Source organism: Podarcis raffonei, chromosome 7 (genome assembly GCF_027172205.1).
Source record: "Podarcis raffonei isolate rPodRaf1 chromosome 7, rPodRaf1.pri, whole genome shotgun sequence".
Classification (NCBI taxonomy): Eukaryota; Metazoa; Chordata; class Lepidosauria; order Squamata; family Lacertidae; genus Podarcis; species Podarcis raffonei.
Window position 1 is genome coordinate 79300629 of NC_070608.1, and position 17297 is coordinate 79317925.

General features: G+C 42.8%; 1 protein-coding gene and 1 long non-coding RNA gene across 15 annotated transcripts in view; one reads left to right on the forward strand and one right to left on the reverse strand.

Annotated features, from left to right (window-relative positions):
- CTNND2 (catenin delta 2) overlaps nt 1-17297 on the forward strand; it is a 515372-nt gene that overhangs the window by 453347 nt on the left and 44728 nt on the right. For all 11 annotated transcript variants that reach the window (XR_008331611.1, XM_053397153.1, XM_053397157.1 and 8 more), the window contains 2 exons: nt 476-649; nt 7939-8089. Coding sequence is in view for 10 of the 11 variants with exons in the window: in XM_053397153.1 (XP_053253128.1) it covers nt 476-649; nt 7939-8089 (325 nt within the window). In the remaining variant the exon portion in view is untranslated. The remainder of the gene's footprint in view (nt 1-475; nt 650-7938; nt 8090-17297) is intronic.
- LOC128417922 (uncharacterized) overlaps nt 8088-17297 on the reverse strand; it is a 75162-nt gene continuing 65952 nt past the window's right edge. For 2 of the 4 annotated variants that reach the window (XR_008331617.1, XR_008331614.1), the window contains 2 exons: nt 15679-15772; nt 8088-9152 (listed from right to left, as the gene is read on the reverse strand). This is a non-coding gene — a long non-coding RNA (uncharacterized LOC128417922). The remainder of the gene's footprint in view (nt 9153-15678; nt 15773-17297) is intronic. The other 2 variants (XR_008331618.1, XR_008331616.1) reach the window with 1 other exon arrangement.

Here is a 17297-nt window from a genome sequence, read left to right on the forward strand (position 1 = left end):
AGTTGGGTTGCTTTTACGATTGTGTGCTGCTTTGAGATGAATTTTAGTTGGAAAGTGACGAATGTGGAGTGTATGTTAAAGTTAAGGTAAAGGTAAAGGTACCCCTGCCCGTACGGGCCAGTCTTGACAGACTCTAGGGAATATAGGGTTAAAGTTAAAAGGTATATAATGTGATTCCGACTGAACATCAGGAAGAACTTTCTGACAGTAAGAGATGTTTGATGGTGGAATTGTCTCCTTCCAGAGGTTGCGGGCTCTCCTTCCTTGGAGGTTTTTAAGCAGAGGTTGGACGGCCATCTGTCATGGATGCTTTAGTTGAGATTCCTGCATTGAGGGGGGTTGGACTCGATGACTCATCCCTTATTATTCCAACTCCATGATTCTGATTCTATGACTATAAATTCAGTTCAGTATTCTCCTCTTCTGTAATTGCCATAACTAGTGAAATTTTGCCTTTTTTCTCTCGTCTTTACAGTGGGATGGCGTAGGTCCTCTCCCCGACTGTGCAGAACCACCAAAAGGAATTCAGATGCTGTGGTACCCATCCATAGTCAAACCCTACCTCACACTTCTCTCTGAGTGCTCAAATCCAGATACGTTGGAAGGGGCAGCTGGCGCACTACAAAATCTGGCCGCAGGTAGTTGGAAGGTATGAAACCTATGTCTCTACTTAGTCAAATTCTTAAGAAGCCTGCCATAGGTACATTGAGTCAGTACTGAAAGATGGATGTAAAACCAGGAATCATTGTTGTTAAAAGGTTTTTTTAAAAAAGAAACACTCACTGTCAATAATAGTAATAATAATAATAATAATAATAATAATAATAATAATAATAATAATAATTTTTATTTATATCCCGCCCTCCCCAGCCAAAGCCGGACTCAGGGCGGCTAACCACCATGTAGTAATGCTCCAGCCACTCTCCCCTCCCTCCCTGTCCTGCAATCCAGTGGGAGCAGGCTTAGAGGAACGATGGCTGGCAACATATACTTTTTTGCAGGACAAAACACATCAAAAAGGTAGATGCTGCCACCACTCCCTTGTACCAGGGCACCAGAAGACTTAACCCAAGGGAGAAGGTTATTCTTCCTAGTTACCAGTTGCCCCACCCTGCAAGTTGCTTCCACAAAATGCAGGCAGAAATTCAACAGATTCAGTAGGCGGCTAAGTAGTCAGGCTCTGGATTCAGGCTTTCCCCCAGAATGGCACACAGGACAACAAGAAAGTTCTCTTTTTAAAATTTATTTTAAAAAACAAGATTAAACATACTTAAAAGTAGGCACATCTCTTCTACGTTTCAAACAGAAAAAATAAGAACATTATAGAGTATTGCTAGCTAATGTACTTACAAAATGAGAACAAAGGCAAGTTAGAATGGTTCTAAAGTCCTCAGTTGAATCCGCATCTCAAAGACAGTAGAAATCTTCATCACAAAGACACGAGCAAGAGGACTGTCAGCATGGTGGCAAACTGACAGAAGGACAAAAAGGCAAACAAGTGATGTGTTTGGCTCCAAGATGTGACTATCTGAACTCTGTGCCTCTACATCAGGGGCCAGCAACCTTTCTCAGCCATGGGCCTGTCCACCGTCCCTCAGACCATGTGGGGGGCCGGACTATATTTTGGAGAGAAAAATTCCTATGCCCCACAAATAACCCAGAGATGCATTCTAAATAAAAGCACACATTCTGCTCATGTAAAAACACACTGATTCCCGGACCATCCGCGGGCTGGATTGAGAAGGTGATTGGGCCACATCCTGCCCCCAGGCCCTAGGTTGCCTACCCCTGCTCTACATTAATGGTTAGAAAATAGGCACTGGCCAAAATGATTCCCCCCCTTCATTTGGTCTTCTCACATGTTTGAGTTGAACAAAACAGTCTAGTTGCAGGGATATCCAGTTCCACTTGGCACTCATTAACATCCTTCCTGACAACTTTAGCAAAAGACCAAGGATAAATGAGAATACATAGGATACGGGACTCCTTATCTGAGGTTGGAGAACAACCCGAAGCTGCTCCATTGACGTACTGTGAGACAAGGATTGATTCTGCAGAAAATCCTTCCTTGGAACTTAATTAGGTACTGTAACACTGACGTGATTTAATACGTTTGTTTCCATATTATGCCAACATGTTTTATTTATGCTACGAAGCCGTTAATTCAGTGTAGTAATCTATATGGACCAGGTAGTAGAGGACATGATTTATCCTGCCAGAGCTAGCTAAAAATAACCCATATATCAATAAGATGCATGGTTTGTCATGTCCAAGGTAAGCATGTTTGACCAAACAATCACTCTTTGAAATGGGAGGTCAGCAAACAAAATTGGTACAGCTGAGCAGTGAATGAAATAATCTGCTTACCTAGAAAACTTGTATAGAATAAACAGTGGCTCTCTAAGCTTCTTCATTCTACCCTGTCAATTTGCCTCAAATGTGTTTGACCCTGGAGGGAGACTGTTTCCAAGAGAAAAGAAAAGTGCCTAATCCACCTTGTATATCCTTTGCTTAAGCAAAGTCATTTAGTCTGCTGCTTGCCCAATGGTGGTGCCTTTTTATCATGTGGAAAATATTTATTGACAAAAACCTGACTACAAATAGAGCTTTCTTCACACTTATCAGCAAATGCCCTCTCAATAACATCACTTTTTTGGGTGATATACAGCAAACAGTATGCTTGCAAAAATACCCACGTACACACACACACACACACACACACACACACACTCACACACTCTCTCTCTCTCTCTCTATATATATAATATTATATTACTGTTATGAGTTATTGTGTGTGCCAGACACCTATAACCCTAACAAGTATTTAAAGCTACTCAAGCGAAGCTAGCTTCTTGATGAGGTAATCACCTGGGTGAGGGGGGCATAAAGAAAACAAAGGAAAGGGGGCTCTGTGCCTGATGACAAATGGATGGGGCCCCTCCCCCATGTTTTAGATCATTAGAAGGACAAAGGGTGAATTGGATGTTAACCCCTCCTTCATAGGCTCAGGTTGTATATACAGTGGTACCTCGGGTTACGTACTTAATTTGTTCCGGAGGGCCGTTCTTAACCTGAAACTGTTCTTAACGTAAAGCACCACTTTAGCTAATGGGGCCTCCCGCTGCCGCCGCACGATTTCTGTTCTCATCCTGAAGCAAAGTTCTTAACCAGAGGTACTATTTCTGGGTTAGTGGAGTCTGTAACCTGAAGCGTATGTAACCCAAGGTACCACTGTATGTATATAAATAGGCCATATGTCATAAAGACACCAGTGTCCACTGTGCTTCATTCCCAAAAGCAAACATGAACCCTAGGTAAGCACCTGGGACCCCTGAAATCTTGCACTGCTGGGAGATTGGGGTGGGGTGCAACAATACTGTAGGCTAAAGCAATCTCTCAAAGGCCAAAACAAATCCTACAGTGTATCCGAAGAGATCACAGATGAGACGTTGGGAGTCTTTTTCAGGGAGAAGATTCTAGAACTACCAGATAGCTACCAAAAAACCCCCACAACTTTCCTGTCTCATCTCATCAGGGGTGCTAGCAAGGTTTTCTGAGCTCAGTACACTTTATCAGAATTGGGCCTTCTACCCTACCCACAAAAGATAGCACAAATTTGTGTAAAATTTATATTCCATGCTTTATATCATATGCAGATGCATTCACATTCGTATCCTCTTTTGCAGAAGGGCTGGGTCCCCGATACAGTTAGAAATGAACTTAATAATAATAATATCAGGGACCGCAGAATAACAATAGGTGATACTTTGCCTATTGTGGTATTTCCATTTTATATCATACTTAACCTGTTGAATTTCTCCCTGCTGCAGCTGTTAATAGCACAAGTGTCCACGCCCTCCCCAAGTGCCATTCCTAAGTTATGCAAAGAACCTGAGTTTCATGAGCTTGTTACTGTGACCCAAAAAAATGAATTCCACAGCAGAAAATTTGCAGCAGTAAAGTTTAATTTGGAAAGGCTCTCGATCCATTCCAGTCCGGCTTCTGCGCTGGTCATGGGACCGAGACGGCTCTGGTCGCCCTAACAGATGATCTCCGCAGGCAGCTGGATCGAGGCGGGTCAGGGCTGCTGATTCTTTTAGACCTGTCAGCAGCCTTCGACATGGTCGATCACGAACTCCTAGACCACCGCCTTGCCGACGTGGGGATCCAGGGCACAGTCCTCCAATGGCTGCGCTCGTTTCTCTCTGGTCGGGGACAGAGGGTGGCGCTTGGGGGGGAATTGTCATCGCGTCACTCCTTGGTGTGTGGAGTGCCTCAGGGTGCGATTCTCTCCCCGATGCTTTTTAACATCTTTATGCGCCCCCTCGCCCAGCTTGTTCGGAGTTTTGGGCTGGGTTGCCATCAGTATGCCGATGACACCCAACTCTATCTGTTGATGGATGGCCATCCTGACTCGGCCCCAGACACACTGACCAGATGCCTGGAGGCTGTGGCTGGATGGTTACGTGGGAGCCGGTTGAAGTTAAATCCTTCGAAGACAGAGGTCCTCTGGCTGGGACGGGACGATATGGGATTGAGGGGGCAACTCCCATCTCTTGCGGGGGTGCAGTTAGTGCCAGCACCGTCCGTTAAGAGTTTGGGTGTAATCTTCGATACCTCCCTCTCTATGGAGGCGCAGATTACAGCTATAACAAAGGCGGCATTTTTTCATCTCCGCCAAGCTAAGCAGTTGGCCCCTTATCTCTCTCGCCCTGACCTAGCTACTGTGATCCATGCGACGGTCACCTCCAGACTGGATTATTGTAACTCGCTCTACGTGGGGCTGCCCTTGAGACTGACCCAGAAACTCCAGCGGGTGCAGAATGCCGCGGCGAGACTCCTTATGGAGTCTTCGCTGCGAGACCACATTCATCCGGTGCTATATCAGCTGCACTGGCTCCCGGTGGAGTACAGGATCAGGTTTAAGGTGCTGGTTTTAACCTTTAAAGCCCTATACGGCCTAGGACCCTCGTACCTACGGGACCGCCTCTCCTGGTATGCCCCACAAAGAAACCTACGGTCTGCAAATAAAAACATCCTGAAGGTCCCAGGCCTCAGAGAGGTTAGGCTGGCCTCAACTAGAGCCAGGGCCTTCTCGGCTGCGGCTCCAATCTGGTGGAACGCTCTGTCAGAAGAGACTAGGGCCCTGCGGGACTTGACATCTTTCCGCAGGGCCTGCAAGACAGAGTTGTTCCACCAGGCCTTTGGTCAGGGCGCAGCCTGACTCCCTCCTCTGGCAACCTGCACAGAGCTTTGTTTAATGGTTGCCATTAACTTGATTTTAATTAATTTTTATAATGAAATATTTTTAGAATGTTGGTTTATTTGATTGTTTGATTATTTGATTGTTGTTAGCCGCCCTGAGCCCGGCTTCGGCTGGGGAGGGCGGGATATAAATAAAATTTATTATTATTATTATTATTATAAAGTGTTGAAACTCCAAAATGATGTACTTATGCTCTTACAAAAGACTGCAATATATTTCTGCTATTTGCATCCATATGATAATATATTTCTCGTTTTGCACTGTTTATGGAGAATGGGGAGGAGTGTTGCAAGGGGGCAGGAGAAGCCCCCAAAGACAATTTTGTGGTTGCAAACAGCTGATGGAGTAGAGGTTATAACCCCCTTCCCTCCCCTTCTCAGAACAGATCCCTCTTTTAAGTTGCTGCTGTTTCCCATGCCGTTGATGTTGCTTGCAGTTGCCCACCTTAGATTCTCAGGGTAATTCCTCCAAAGGATAAAGCCTTAGAAATTGAGGTTTTATGATAGCAGTTAAAAAATAAGGGGTATCGTTATGTTGCAGCCTTTTCCTCTTTAATTACCTTGACTCTTCTAAGAAGGGACAGTTCCAATGAAGAAGGGGCATCGTGATGAGCTGCGATTCTATAGAGCAGTGTCTGCTAGTTATGCCCCACAAATTCCATTATCTATAAATAGTCTCGTAGAATTTAATGCAACTTCCATGCATGCCTTTGACAATTTAGCAGCCACTGGAAGCAAAAGAAATGGATTTTGCTTTCTGCCTTACCTCTCTATGAATTGGAGCAAGCTGTTCCCATAGGAATTGCCTTCCTTTTCACCCTGAGCAATTACTTGAACGCTGATGTCAGACTGATTTATGGAGTAACTGGATGATTAAGTATATTGGCAAGCCATCTAATTTTAAAAGGTGCAAAAGACCTTCTTTTGTCTTTTCCCATTTTTATGGTGTGTGGTTTTTTTTAAAAAAAATTATCCTTCAGTAGATTTGTGGAAGCTTATTGACCCGCAATCTAGAAATGCAAGGCTGTTTCTCAGTGGCTTTAGGCAAACTGAAAGAATAATCAGGACACACAAGAGTGAATCTATTTCTCAATTCTTGGGGAAGGATGAAGAAGCTGTCTTTCAGCATCTCAGCCTGAATGTGTCCCCGCAGTGCGGACTGCTCAAGATAATTGCTTGCAAATATATCCTAATTGACAGGTTAGGTACCCAGAGATAGCTCACATGATTAATAAAGGTGCCTGTGTGGTTCAGGTCTTGAAGGCATGAATAAGATTATAGCCTCAATCACAATGACAGTTTGTGGATTCTCTCTGTAGCTTCTCTCCAGGGGGCTAAAGAACTGTTGCTCAATCTGGGGAAAACGTGGGACAGAATTGTTGTTTTACACATTTTGGCCAGTCTTTCGGCTTCACCTGCTTTGGGCAGCAGATCTCCATGCCTTGTCACATACTGCTTTTGAAACTCATGTCACTTTCAAAACTCATTTGTCATACAGAATGGAGCCTGCTGTCTGAGAAACACAAACACAACATCCATTAGTTGTGTGGTTCTTTTGGATCATGGAGTTTGTGTCACAGGTTTCCTACAGAGCTACAATTTCCAGAGTGATTTAACAAACATTCCCTCTTCCTAGGGAACAACTGAGAGTTGTGGGGACAATAGGTCGGGGGGGGGGAGACTAGGTTATATAATATAATAATAGTATTTATATAGCACTTTTCCTAAATGGTTCAAACACTTTGCTTATATTAGTCATCCTTACAGCCAGCCTGAAACATAGACCAATATTATTATCATCCTTCAATCCTGGTTTAGGATGAGAATTCTGGTTAGCATTAATCAGTGCCAAAATTAAATCAGTGCCAAAATAATACTTAATGCGGGAGACAACTGAGAAGCATACAATCTCATTGCCCAGTCCAAAGCTTTAGCCATGGATAAGTGATCAGAGGCACATCAATAGTGGGGTTTTTTTTGGGGGGGTGCCCCTTTCTGAGTTTATTGAAATATAAAAAATAATACATATAAACCATGCCAGAAAAATCACTGGAGCAGGGCAGAAAACAAAGTTTGTTGAATAAGAGACAGTTGCTGCACAGGAATACAACATGGCAACCAAATTTTCCAAAATAACATTTTCCACATTCAAGTTCGAAACACCTTTGGAGACACGCTACTTGTGTTATTTCCCCTGCAGTAGCCAAAGTCCCATGTGTTGTAGGTTTTGTTGAGGTTTCCATTGCTGAGCTATTGAGATCCTGGCTGAAGTCAGTATCCCTTCAGCGTTCCTTAGAACAATTTTTTGGGGTTTAATAAAGAAAGTTATGGAGAGGTGTTGCTAGAGGATTCAAGTATGTTAGATATTTCTCAATATGCTTCTGTCCTAAATAATGAAACCTGGGGCTCACATCATCGGCGGAAAAAAGTTACATCAACACATTTATGAAGCATAAATTATCTGAATGATTTTTAAATTGGGAACTTCGACTTTTGGATTACCTGTTCAAATCAAAGTGATCAGGAATGGGTCGTTTAAAATCACATCTGGCAGTTCATGAACTTTATTTTCTTCTTCTAAATAGCAGGCGTCATGGTAATTAATGCCTCGCTCTTGCAATCTGTAGAGCTCCGTTTCCTTTTCGTTCTGCCTCATACAATATTTTGTTACAGTGGTCAGTCTATATCCGCGCTGCCGTACGGAAAGAGAAAGGCCTGCCTATACTGGTAGAATTGCTTCGAATAGATAATGACCGGGTAGTATGTGCGGTTGCAACAGCTTTACGGAATATGGCCTTAGATGTCCGAAATAAAGAGTTAATAGGTAAGCGCTTATATTGTGCTATGTCTTGTTGGAAAACATTGTTCTTATCCCTTTCACCTCAGCATGCTGCCGTCAAATTATCTTGTGTGTGTGATCCTGAAATGCTATTCTTTGAGAAATAACTGCTGGATGTTATTTAGCATTAAAATATTAAATTATTTTCTTCTGTATTCAGTTGTGCTTTAAAAATACAGAAAGCATTAGCATGATCTCCTAAGGCCTGTATGCCCTGACCCATGATCATTGTTGTCTTCTGTCTCTTCTGACTAGGATCAGAAGTCATTTGCTCAGCCAAACTTTCCTCCTTCTCCCCGACTTAATCCAGTGTGGTTAAATTATCACAGTTAAGCTTGAAGGTATAAGAAAGTGAAAGAAGCCCGTGCCTCTTCTCCGCTCTTCAAAAAAACCAGAGTGCATTCTCTGGCCCTTTTGTTGATTTCTGTATTTTTATTTTTAAATCAAAATCCCAAGACAGTTGAGCCACCAGGAATTAAAGCATTGTTACAGCTACTAAGTTGTCTTGGAAAGAACCATATGCAGTTTTAATATATTTAGACTGAATAGGAGGAGTTTCTACTTGGAATAAAGAACCCTCGTGCTTCTTTTGCCTCTCCAGCATATCACGAGAAAACCACTCATGCTATTTTTAGCATAATCAGAAAACTAGGAAGTGAGCATTCTTTATATAAGAAGCATACTGAAAATCTGTTCTTGCTTTTATTGAATGATAATTGGCACTGAAAAGCTCATCAGTAATTTGGTTGCTTATAAAATGGCCAAGTTCACTGGCTGCCTGTTGAGTTTTGTTAATTATACTCTTTGGTAATAGAAACGGTGCAAGTTTTACTCTTGAATTGGAACGTTTTATCCCAGCTGTGGTTACCATTTATTTCATGTGTATGATTCCTTCTATTGTTCCTATTCTGACTATGGTCACCTCACTTTGAAATTTTTCATACAGTTGCTTTGTTTGGTGAGTGTGTGCTACACAAGCCATTGAGTTATGCTCACCTGCTGTTCACAATAGTTGAGAAGGGACTGCAAAGAATTCAAGAGATACAGTCTGAAAAACAAAAACAAATGCTAGCTCTGTCAGGAGGTACCACATGCAGCACTTTGGGTTTTATTCATGCAGTGTGACTCATGATAAAATAGTTGTGCAGGTGGAGTACAAATCATCTCCTAGGTACTGTCCACAGTATGTAATGTGGAAGAAAACCAGGCAATGCTGAATGTCACAGTGTCTGCCAGCTATGTTCTGCAGGGGAAAGACTGGTAAAGACTTGAGGTGTAGCAGGGCAGTCGAAATGACATTCATGTCCAAAAGCCATTTTTACTTCACTGAGAAGTCTCTCACCACCTAGCCAGTAGTCAACTGATTCAATGTGAGACATGAGGTTATTATTTTTTAACCGCACCATACAAAATGCTTATTCTAGTCACTTTTCATTGGGCCCATGTCCATTTTCTAAACTTTATCATTTGAGCTGGCTGCTTTGAAGCATTCTTTGCTGGCCACCACAACAAAACGCAAAGTGTTTTCTGGGAGCAAATTCTCCACTCATTCTTTAAAGGTGGTTTCTCACATTTATGGCATGAAAGGCTGCCTTGACTGCCAGTTGACTGGTTTTAATTCTCCAGTGGATAAATATATATTCAGAGGGCCATTGGTCTGTCATCTTCAGTCATGTTGGCTACAGTTTAGAAAGGGGAGAATATTAAAGAGTAAAGGAGCTCACAGAAGGCTTTTCAGAGTTGCTTCAGATGCCGCTTTCCCCTACTCACATTTTTAAGATGTGAAACCTGATCGTTTATGTGCCAATCATCCCTTTATCACTCAGTGGCTTGCAGTCTCAAGTGGAGACCCACCTATCCATGAAAAGACATCACAGATCAATCACCATATAGAGAACTTTCATAGTGCCTCACATTGTTTGAAACACAGTGCTTTTCAGTAGAAGCAATTCACACATTTAGCCTTAATATATACACAAACAAAGTTCCGTATAGTAAAAGCTATGGTTTTCCCAGTAGTGATGTATGGAAGTGAAAGCTGGACCATAAAGAAGGCTGATCGCCGAAGAATCAATGCTTTTGAATTATGGTGCTGGCGGAGACTCTTGAGAGTCCCATGGACTGCAAGAAGATCAAACCTATCCGTTCTTAAGGAAATGAGCCCTGAGTGCTCACTGGAAGGACAGATCGTGAAGCTGAGGCTCCAAGACTTTGGCCACCTCATGAGAAGAGAAGACTCCCTGGAAAAGACCCTGATGTTGGGAAAGATGGAGGGCACAAGGAGAAGGGGACGACAGAGGATGAGATGGTTGGATAGTGTTCTCGAAGCTACCAGCATGAGTTTGACCAAACTGCAGGAGGCAGTGGAAGACAGAAGTGCCTGGCTTGCTCTGGCCCATGGGGTCACAAAGAGTCGGAAACGACTAAACAACAACAACAACAAAATATACACAAAATACTCATTTTGTGACAAAAGGTGGGGAATCACATCACTGAATGATTTCCTCCAGAGCTCTTCAGAGTACAAAGGAGCTGATTCAGTTCCAAAACACCAGAGAAGATGATCAGGAGTGATCATGTCATTCCATAGCAAGACCAGGGCTTTGGCTGGATCTCCAACTTTCTCAACTGGAAAATCCCCCAGAACATTCAGGAACACATCCAGTTCCATTGGTTTCCGAGGGTGGGCCATCCAAACAGGCCCACCACCCTTACTGGGGCAAACTGCCACTGCCCCCTTCTTCCTTTCCTAATATCGCTTTGCACCTCTGCTCCAACCATTGCTTCCAGGAAAGAAAGTGCCTCACACGCAACTTCCTGAGATGGAAGCAGCTGGTGCTCCTCCTTGTCTCAGTCCCTTTATTCCCAAAGAGGTGGGAGCAGCAATAACAGCAGCAGAACATCCAGCCAGTGACTATGTAATTCACTGGTATGCTATTGCCACATCTGCGTGAGAAAGTGAGCTCAAGAGTGTTCTCTTAATGTGCATTTGTGCGTGTTGGGACACAGGAGTTCCACATTCAAATCCCTTCTTCACTGTATATCCAAGCGAAATTCCTTGGGCAAATAATGTCATTTTAACTTACGTCATTGCATCTAAAGCCTAGCGAACCCTTTATGGTAAACATAAATATAAGCGCCAATAGTCAAGAACAGCTGCTTCAAGTGACCTGCGATTCTAAACGCACCATCTTAGGAGTACAATAAGATAAAATGTGTTGTTGAGCCAGCGCATAAACTCTCTATAGGTATTAAGTCTCCTGGTGTTAAAGCTATTATCGTATGTTATACAGAGTTCCAAGGGGGGCAGGAGGGGTGGGTGGGATATCTCAGTCTCTCTTGTGAGTCACTAAGAATCCGAAGTACAAAGTACATCTTAAGCAAAGCCTTTTGAGATGATGGTTCTAAGGATGGATTTCAGTACTTTATCCACTGTAGTGAAATGCTTTCTGTTGCTGTGGGACTGAATAGGCATTTGCTTTGCTTCTTTTTTTTACTAAAGAGCTCAGCCTCTTCCTAGGGATATTGAAATTCCTCTTATTCACTCCCCGCATCCACCCCCCAGTCTAAGCATCTCACATTCACCAGGACTTCTCTGATAAGCTGCCCTCAGCTTCCATAAACTTCAAAGGCAAAGGAAAAATGATTACAGGGAGAGAGAAAAAAAAAGAACTGCACCTTGAGTTCACACTTCAAATGAGAGGGAGAAAATTGATTAAGAATGGGAGATTAGCTTAGTTTTTGATCTGCTCCACATTACAATTAGGCATTTCTTGTTCCCCATGCCTTATTTTATTATTATAACATTTATTTCAATACCAAGTCATACGTAATTACCGTCCAAATACCATCAGTAAGGAGTTCCCAAATATATTTTTAGATGTGCCCACTTAGGATTTGTTTTTTAAGGGCATCTAAATCTAATGGCCATGCTCAATTCCATAACATCAGGACTTATCCATACTTAACTTTTGCCCTGTGCTTTCTAGGCACAGCTCTGCACTTTAAAGTTCTGCATCTGAGCGTTTCTTTGTTTTCCCCGCTGCTCTCCCCAGGAAACCCCACTCTTTAAAACAGTATTGGAACAAACAGCAATTCAGGTTTTCCTGAAGTGGCAGATTGCTATTTTCTCCAATTCAGCTGTAAAGAGTGGGTTTTTATGGAAGTCTAGGTAAGCCCTTAGTTAAATTTTTATGCAGGCCTTCCTTTTGTTTTTTCTGAACCTGCTGCTCATCAGCTTGATTGGAGACGGGCGATCTCTCTGACATTCTCAAATGATTCATAATTTTATAACCCTATTATCATAGCCCTTCAAGAAAAATTAAAAGCCCTGCCTTGCAAGGAAGTTACTCCGACCCATTGAATCACTTTAGTTGTGCTTTCCTGTACCTTTTCCAGACCTGTATGCAGTATTACAAATGTTGCTTCATCATCACTTGGCATTATGAGACAAACTGTTTCGCTCCCCATCTCCCTTCAAATAATTCCTAACATTGGATTTGCTCCCCCCCCCACTATGTATAACAAGTTGGCATTTTCAGGGAGTTGTCCACCATAGTACAAAGACATTTTTCCAGGGCAATCACAACCCATTCAGAGTTACATATGGGAAGTTAGCACACAAACACAAAATGTATGCATAGCATAGCACTTACACTAATTCTCAGTTGCTACTTTATTGCTGTTTGCTTGATTGCCATTTCCCAAGGGTGGACTTTGGTAATCATTTGTCATATGGAGCCCTGTGCAAGGCCAAAATGGAGCTTCTCAATTATGGAGCTTCTCAATTTTGTGCTGCCTTGGCTGCATTCCCCCACTTTGAAGAGTTGGTTTGGGGGCCCTTCCCAGCCTGCTTGGGTGTTCAGCATCCTGGAAAATTAGGTGCCATCCACAAACACGGCTATGTCACTGCTCAGCCCTGACACCAGATTCTTTTATGAGTAAGCTAAATTGCACCAGTCCTAATACAGATCCTTAGGCAGTGAAGGCTGGTCTGTTAGGGAAAATGAATCACCAACCTATATTCTTTAGCTAAACACTAACTGTAGATGCCATTGCATTAACCTGTCAAAAGCCTTTTCCATTTTTAGGATATCTGTATACTCGGGAGATTACCCAAATGAAATCTTTAAATTGTGCAGGATGGAGGAGGTCTACGTGGGCTTCCCATTCCTTCCGTTGTCTGGGCATTCAGCATGCAATCCATCAGCAGAGAGCTGAGGAAAGCAAGATTTTATTGAGTCCCAAGGAACTCCTCCAGGAGGACACCACCTGTGCTAGGACTGTATCAAGCCCTAAATGGTTTTGATTTTAATTTATGCAAGGCAGCCAAGCAGCATAAAACTGCAACGTGGTCTCCGTGCACAGTTGTTTCCCACCAAAGACAAATTAATCATGCTAATGGTCCCACGCATAATTTCCATGGAAGCAAATTAAGAAATGTGTGATCACTATACCATGGCCTTATCTTGTAACCCGCTCCCACCTTCCCTCCCCAAGTCTTCAGAGGCTTAGCTTAAAAAGATATTTCTGCACTGAGATTTGCTTTTATAAGCAAACGTTTTCATCTTATCTTATTACAAGCTTTTTTTCATGTTTCCTCCTCTGTGAATTGGGAATTCGTACATGCCAAAACCTATGTTTTTAAATAGCAGGAAGCTTTTCATCTCTTCCCATAACATTAGGGTTGTGTCGTGACCCAGGGCTCAGATCAGTCTGCCCCAGGCAAGGAAGATGATTTCATTTCTGAAGTGGTTCTTGATGTCCCCTACTTCTTCAGAATCCCCATCATCAGAAAAGACCATAAGGCCACCAGCCACTCGCTTTGGTTTAAGGCGGTCCCATTACTGCCCCACGTTCTGCCTGCTGCTAAATAGCCCATGTACTGGCAAACACTTGTAAATTTTTACCCACTTCTGAGATAATACTGCAGATATTGAAGCTTTCCAGCTCTGTTTAATCAGTCTGTGGATGTTGCAGGCACAAGGCTTCCTCTCATGCCCTTCTCAGCATGTGACAGATATATTTTCATTTAGTTTGTGCCGATTACCAGCTGCAGCTGTTGCAGTGCCATGTGCAGAACTCAAAGCCAATTGGCTTTTTCCATGCTACTGCAAGAGTAGTTTCTGGAGAATTAGTAGTGCCATGCTAAAAGCCCACAGAGAGTACTGCATGTGGCATCAGCATGCCCTCAACTAGCTCATCGCATCACACAATGGCCAAAAATAGGCATGGATTGATTTAAATCTGCAGCTGCCTGGTGCTGAGAAGTTTATGAGATAATAGGCTCTCTGTGGCACATCTACAGAAGCTGTTGTAGATTGAAGCTTCTCCCTGTACTTCAGGGAATGCATTTATTTTTTGATAAAATGCTAGAAGTTGGTCAGTGGAATTGTGATGCTCAATGATGCTTGTGAAATCATCCAGTGGCCATTGACACATTTTTTAAAAACTCTCTTTGATTTGTACCAGACAGATTTACTGAAGGTATTTTGTCACCAAGTAGGTCTAAGGACCACAATCCTTAGCTAACCTGCATGGAAATTAAGTGCAATTCAATTTGATAGGTGTTTCTTTCAAGGAAGCAATCTTCGGTGGAAAGGAAACGTACAAATCTTCCATCCAGTTAAAGACTTCAATCCAGCCCAATCTTTGTCAGATCAAGTGGTTCGCTTAGAGCTTTCCATGGTGCTGAAACTACCAGCTTGCCTTTCTTTTTCATGGGACTCATGTCAAGGTCAGGATATGACAAGACAAGTTAGATCAACATATTAAGTCATGAATCTTTGGGCAATTTTACCTAATCATATTGCTATCAGCTCTTGTAGCATTCAACCAGTTGTTTGTTTTTAAATTGATTCTCTGTTGAGATCACTGGAAAATGCGACAGATTGAGAAGAAAAGGTTCACAGAAGTCCATACAAATAGAATGCCAGTAATGTTTTTATTTTGCAATATCACCTGCATTTATTCAGAGTGTAGAAAAAAGAGCCACATCAATCCCACATTACCAGAATAGCAAGTTTACTTCTGAAACCAAAGATATAATCCATTAGAGCTGTGTCCACATTTTAAGAGTAAAACCACTTACCGTATTTTTCGCTCTATAACACGCACCCAACCATAACACGCACGTAGTTTTTAGAGGAGGAAAATCCGTAGGCATGCCACCCGTAGGCATTCCCTCCATAACACGCACAGACATTTCCCCTTACTTTCTAGGAGGAAAAAAGTGAGTGTTATGGTGCAAAAAATACGGTAGTTGCTCTTTGAGCCCATTTATGAATCCCCTTCACTTTTTCTACAACATTATTTGCTGCTCTCTCTCCTCCCCCCATCCCAGCCTCTGTCCTCTTACCTAGAACCTCAGCCAACTTTGTGATTTCTCCCTGGTTGCCTCATATATAGCAGAAGAGCTGCTTACACGTTTCTTTAGAACTTATGCATTATTGTATTTCAAATGCACATCAGGAATCACCTGTATACCCTGATCCATACAAAACATTCAATACTAGCTAGATAATTAGTGTCTGGAGGTCACTGACTGTGATACGAACATAACGATTTTGCGATACCTTTTCTTCCCACCTGTTGACACATCTGCAGAGCCGAAATGGGTCTGTGATCTTTCTTCATAGCCTCAATTTGTTACCATAATACAGATTGTATCTAGAAAGAGAGAGATATGTACCGGGAGAGATAATAAAGGCCTTCTGCGCTGTATTTTTTGTGGGCTTTTAACCAGCCAAAATAGAACAAAGAAGAAGCTGGTTGGAAATTACAGTGCATTTAAAGCATTGTTTGCTACACTGACATTTCAGTTGAAATTAAATGTTGTCTGATCAAGAACCATTTGGGGGGTGGGGTGGCTTTCCTACATTATGACCGTACCAATAATTAAAAGCAAAAGCCATTTAAAATACTGTGCATTCCCAATCAGTCTCTGAAATGTCATTATTATTTTGAACTAGAATAAGGAAGCGTTCTATAGACACAAGCAAGGATCGACCAGCAAGATGATGCTAGGTTTTAGAAAAAAAGAATTATACTGCAGAATTTATGCTACTAGTATTGTAGCCAACTTAGCTATGAGAACACCAGTAGGCACTTTCATAAGGCAAGCAGAGAGCCTTGTAAAAGCACAGGGTTTTTTTTGTTGTTTTGTTTTGGGTATGTAATAGCTTCTCTGTATCTATGGCCTTTCACATATTTCCTATTCATTCATTCATTCATTCATTCTCTATTTCCCCTTGCATGTAATGCACGAAAAGTACTTCATGAAGCAAATACCGTATTTTTCGCTCTATAAGACACACTTTCCCCCTCCTAAAAAGTAAGGGGAAATGTGTGTGCGTCTTATGGAGCGAATGCAGGCTGTGCAGCTTTCGCTGAAGCCAGGAGGGCAAGAGGGATTGGTGCGCACCGATCCCTCTTGCTCTCCTGGCTTTAGGGATAGCCTCCCGAAGCCTCCTGAGCAGAGCAGGAGCGCTCCTGCTGCGTTCAGGAGGCTTCACGCTGCTTTCGCTGATCCCCAGAGGGATCGATCCCTCTTGCTCTCCTGGCTTGGCTTTGCTGGAGAGCCGCTGCGCAGCTTTCCCTCTCTGCGCAGCGCCCCTTCAGCCAAGCGGCAGGAGAAACTGAGCCCCTTCCATTTCTCCTCCCGCTTTGCTGGAGAGGCGCTGTGCAGAGAGAGAGAGAGGACATTTTTTTTCTTGTTCTCCTCCTCTAGAACTAGGTGCGTCTTATAGAGTGAAAAATGCGGCAGTCAAACTATGGAATTGGCTCCATCAGGAGGCAGTGATGGCCAGCACCTTGGGTAGCTTTAAAAAGAGGATTTAGACAGATTCATGAAGGATGACGCCATCAATGCCTACAAACTAGGATGGCTGGGTTCTACCTTCCCTGTCTGAAGCTATATGCCTCTGAATGCCAGCTCCTGTGAATCACCAGGGGTGAAAGTGCCGCTGTGCCCAATTGCTGCTTTGGGGCTTCCCATTGACGTCTGGCTGACTGGTAGTGTGAGATCAGAATGCTGGACTCAATGGGCCATGAGCCTGGTTCAGCAGACACTTATATTCTAAAGGTCACTTACTTTCTAGTTGGACCGTAATTTGTAAAAACTGCCAACTTGTTTTTTCCCTTCTTTAACAGGAAATAGAACTTTTCTCTAGTATTCTTCTCCCAAAGGCAGCTG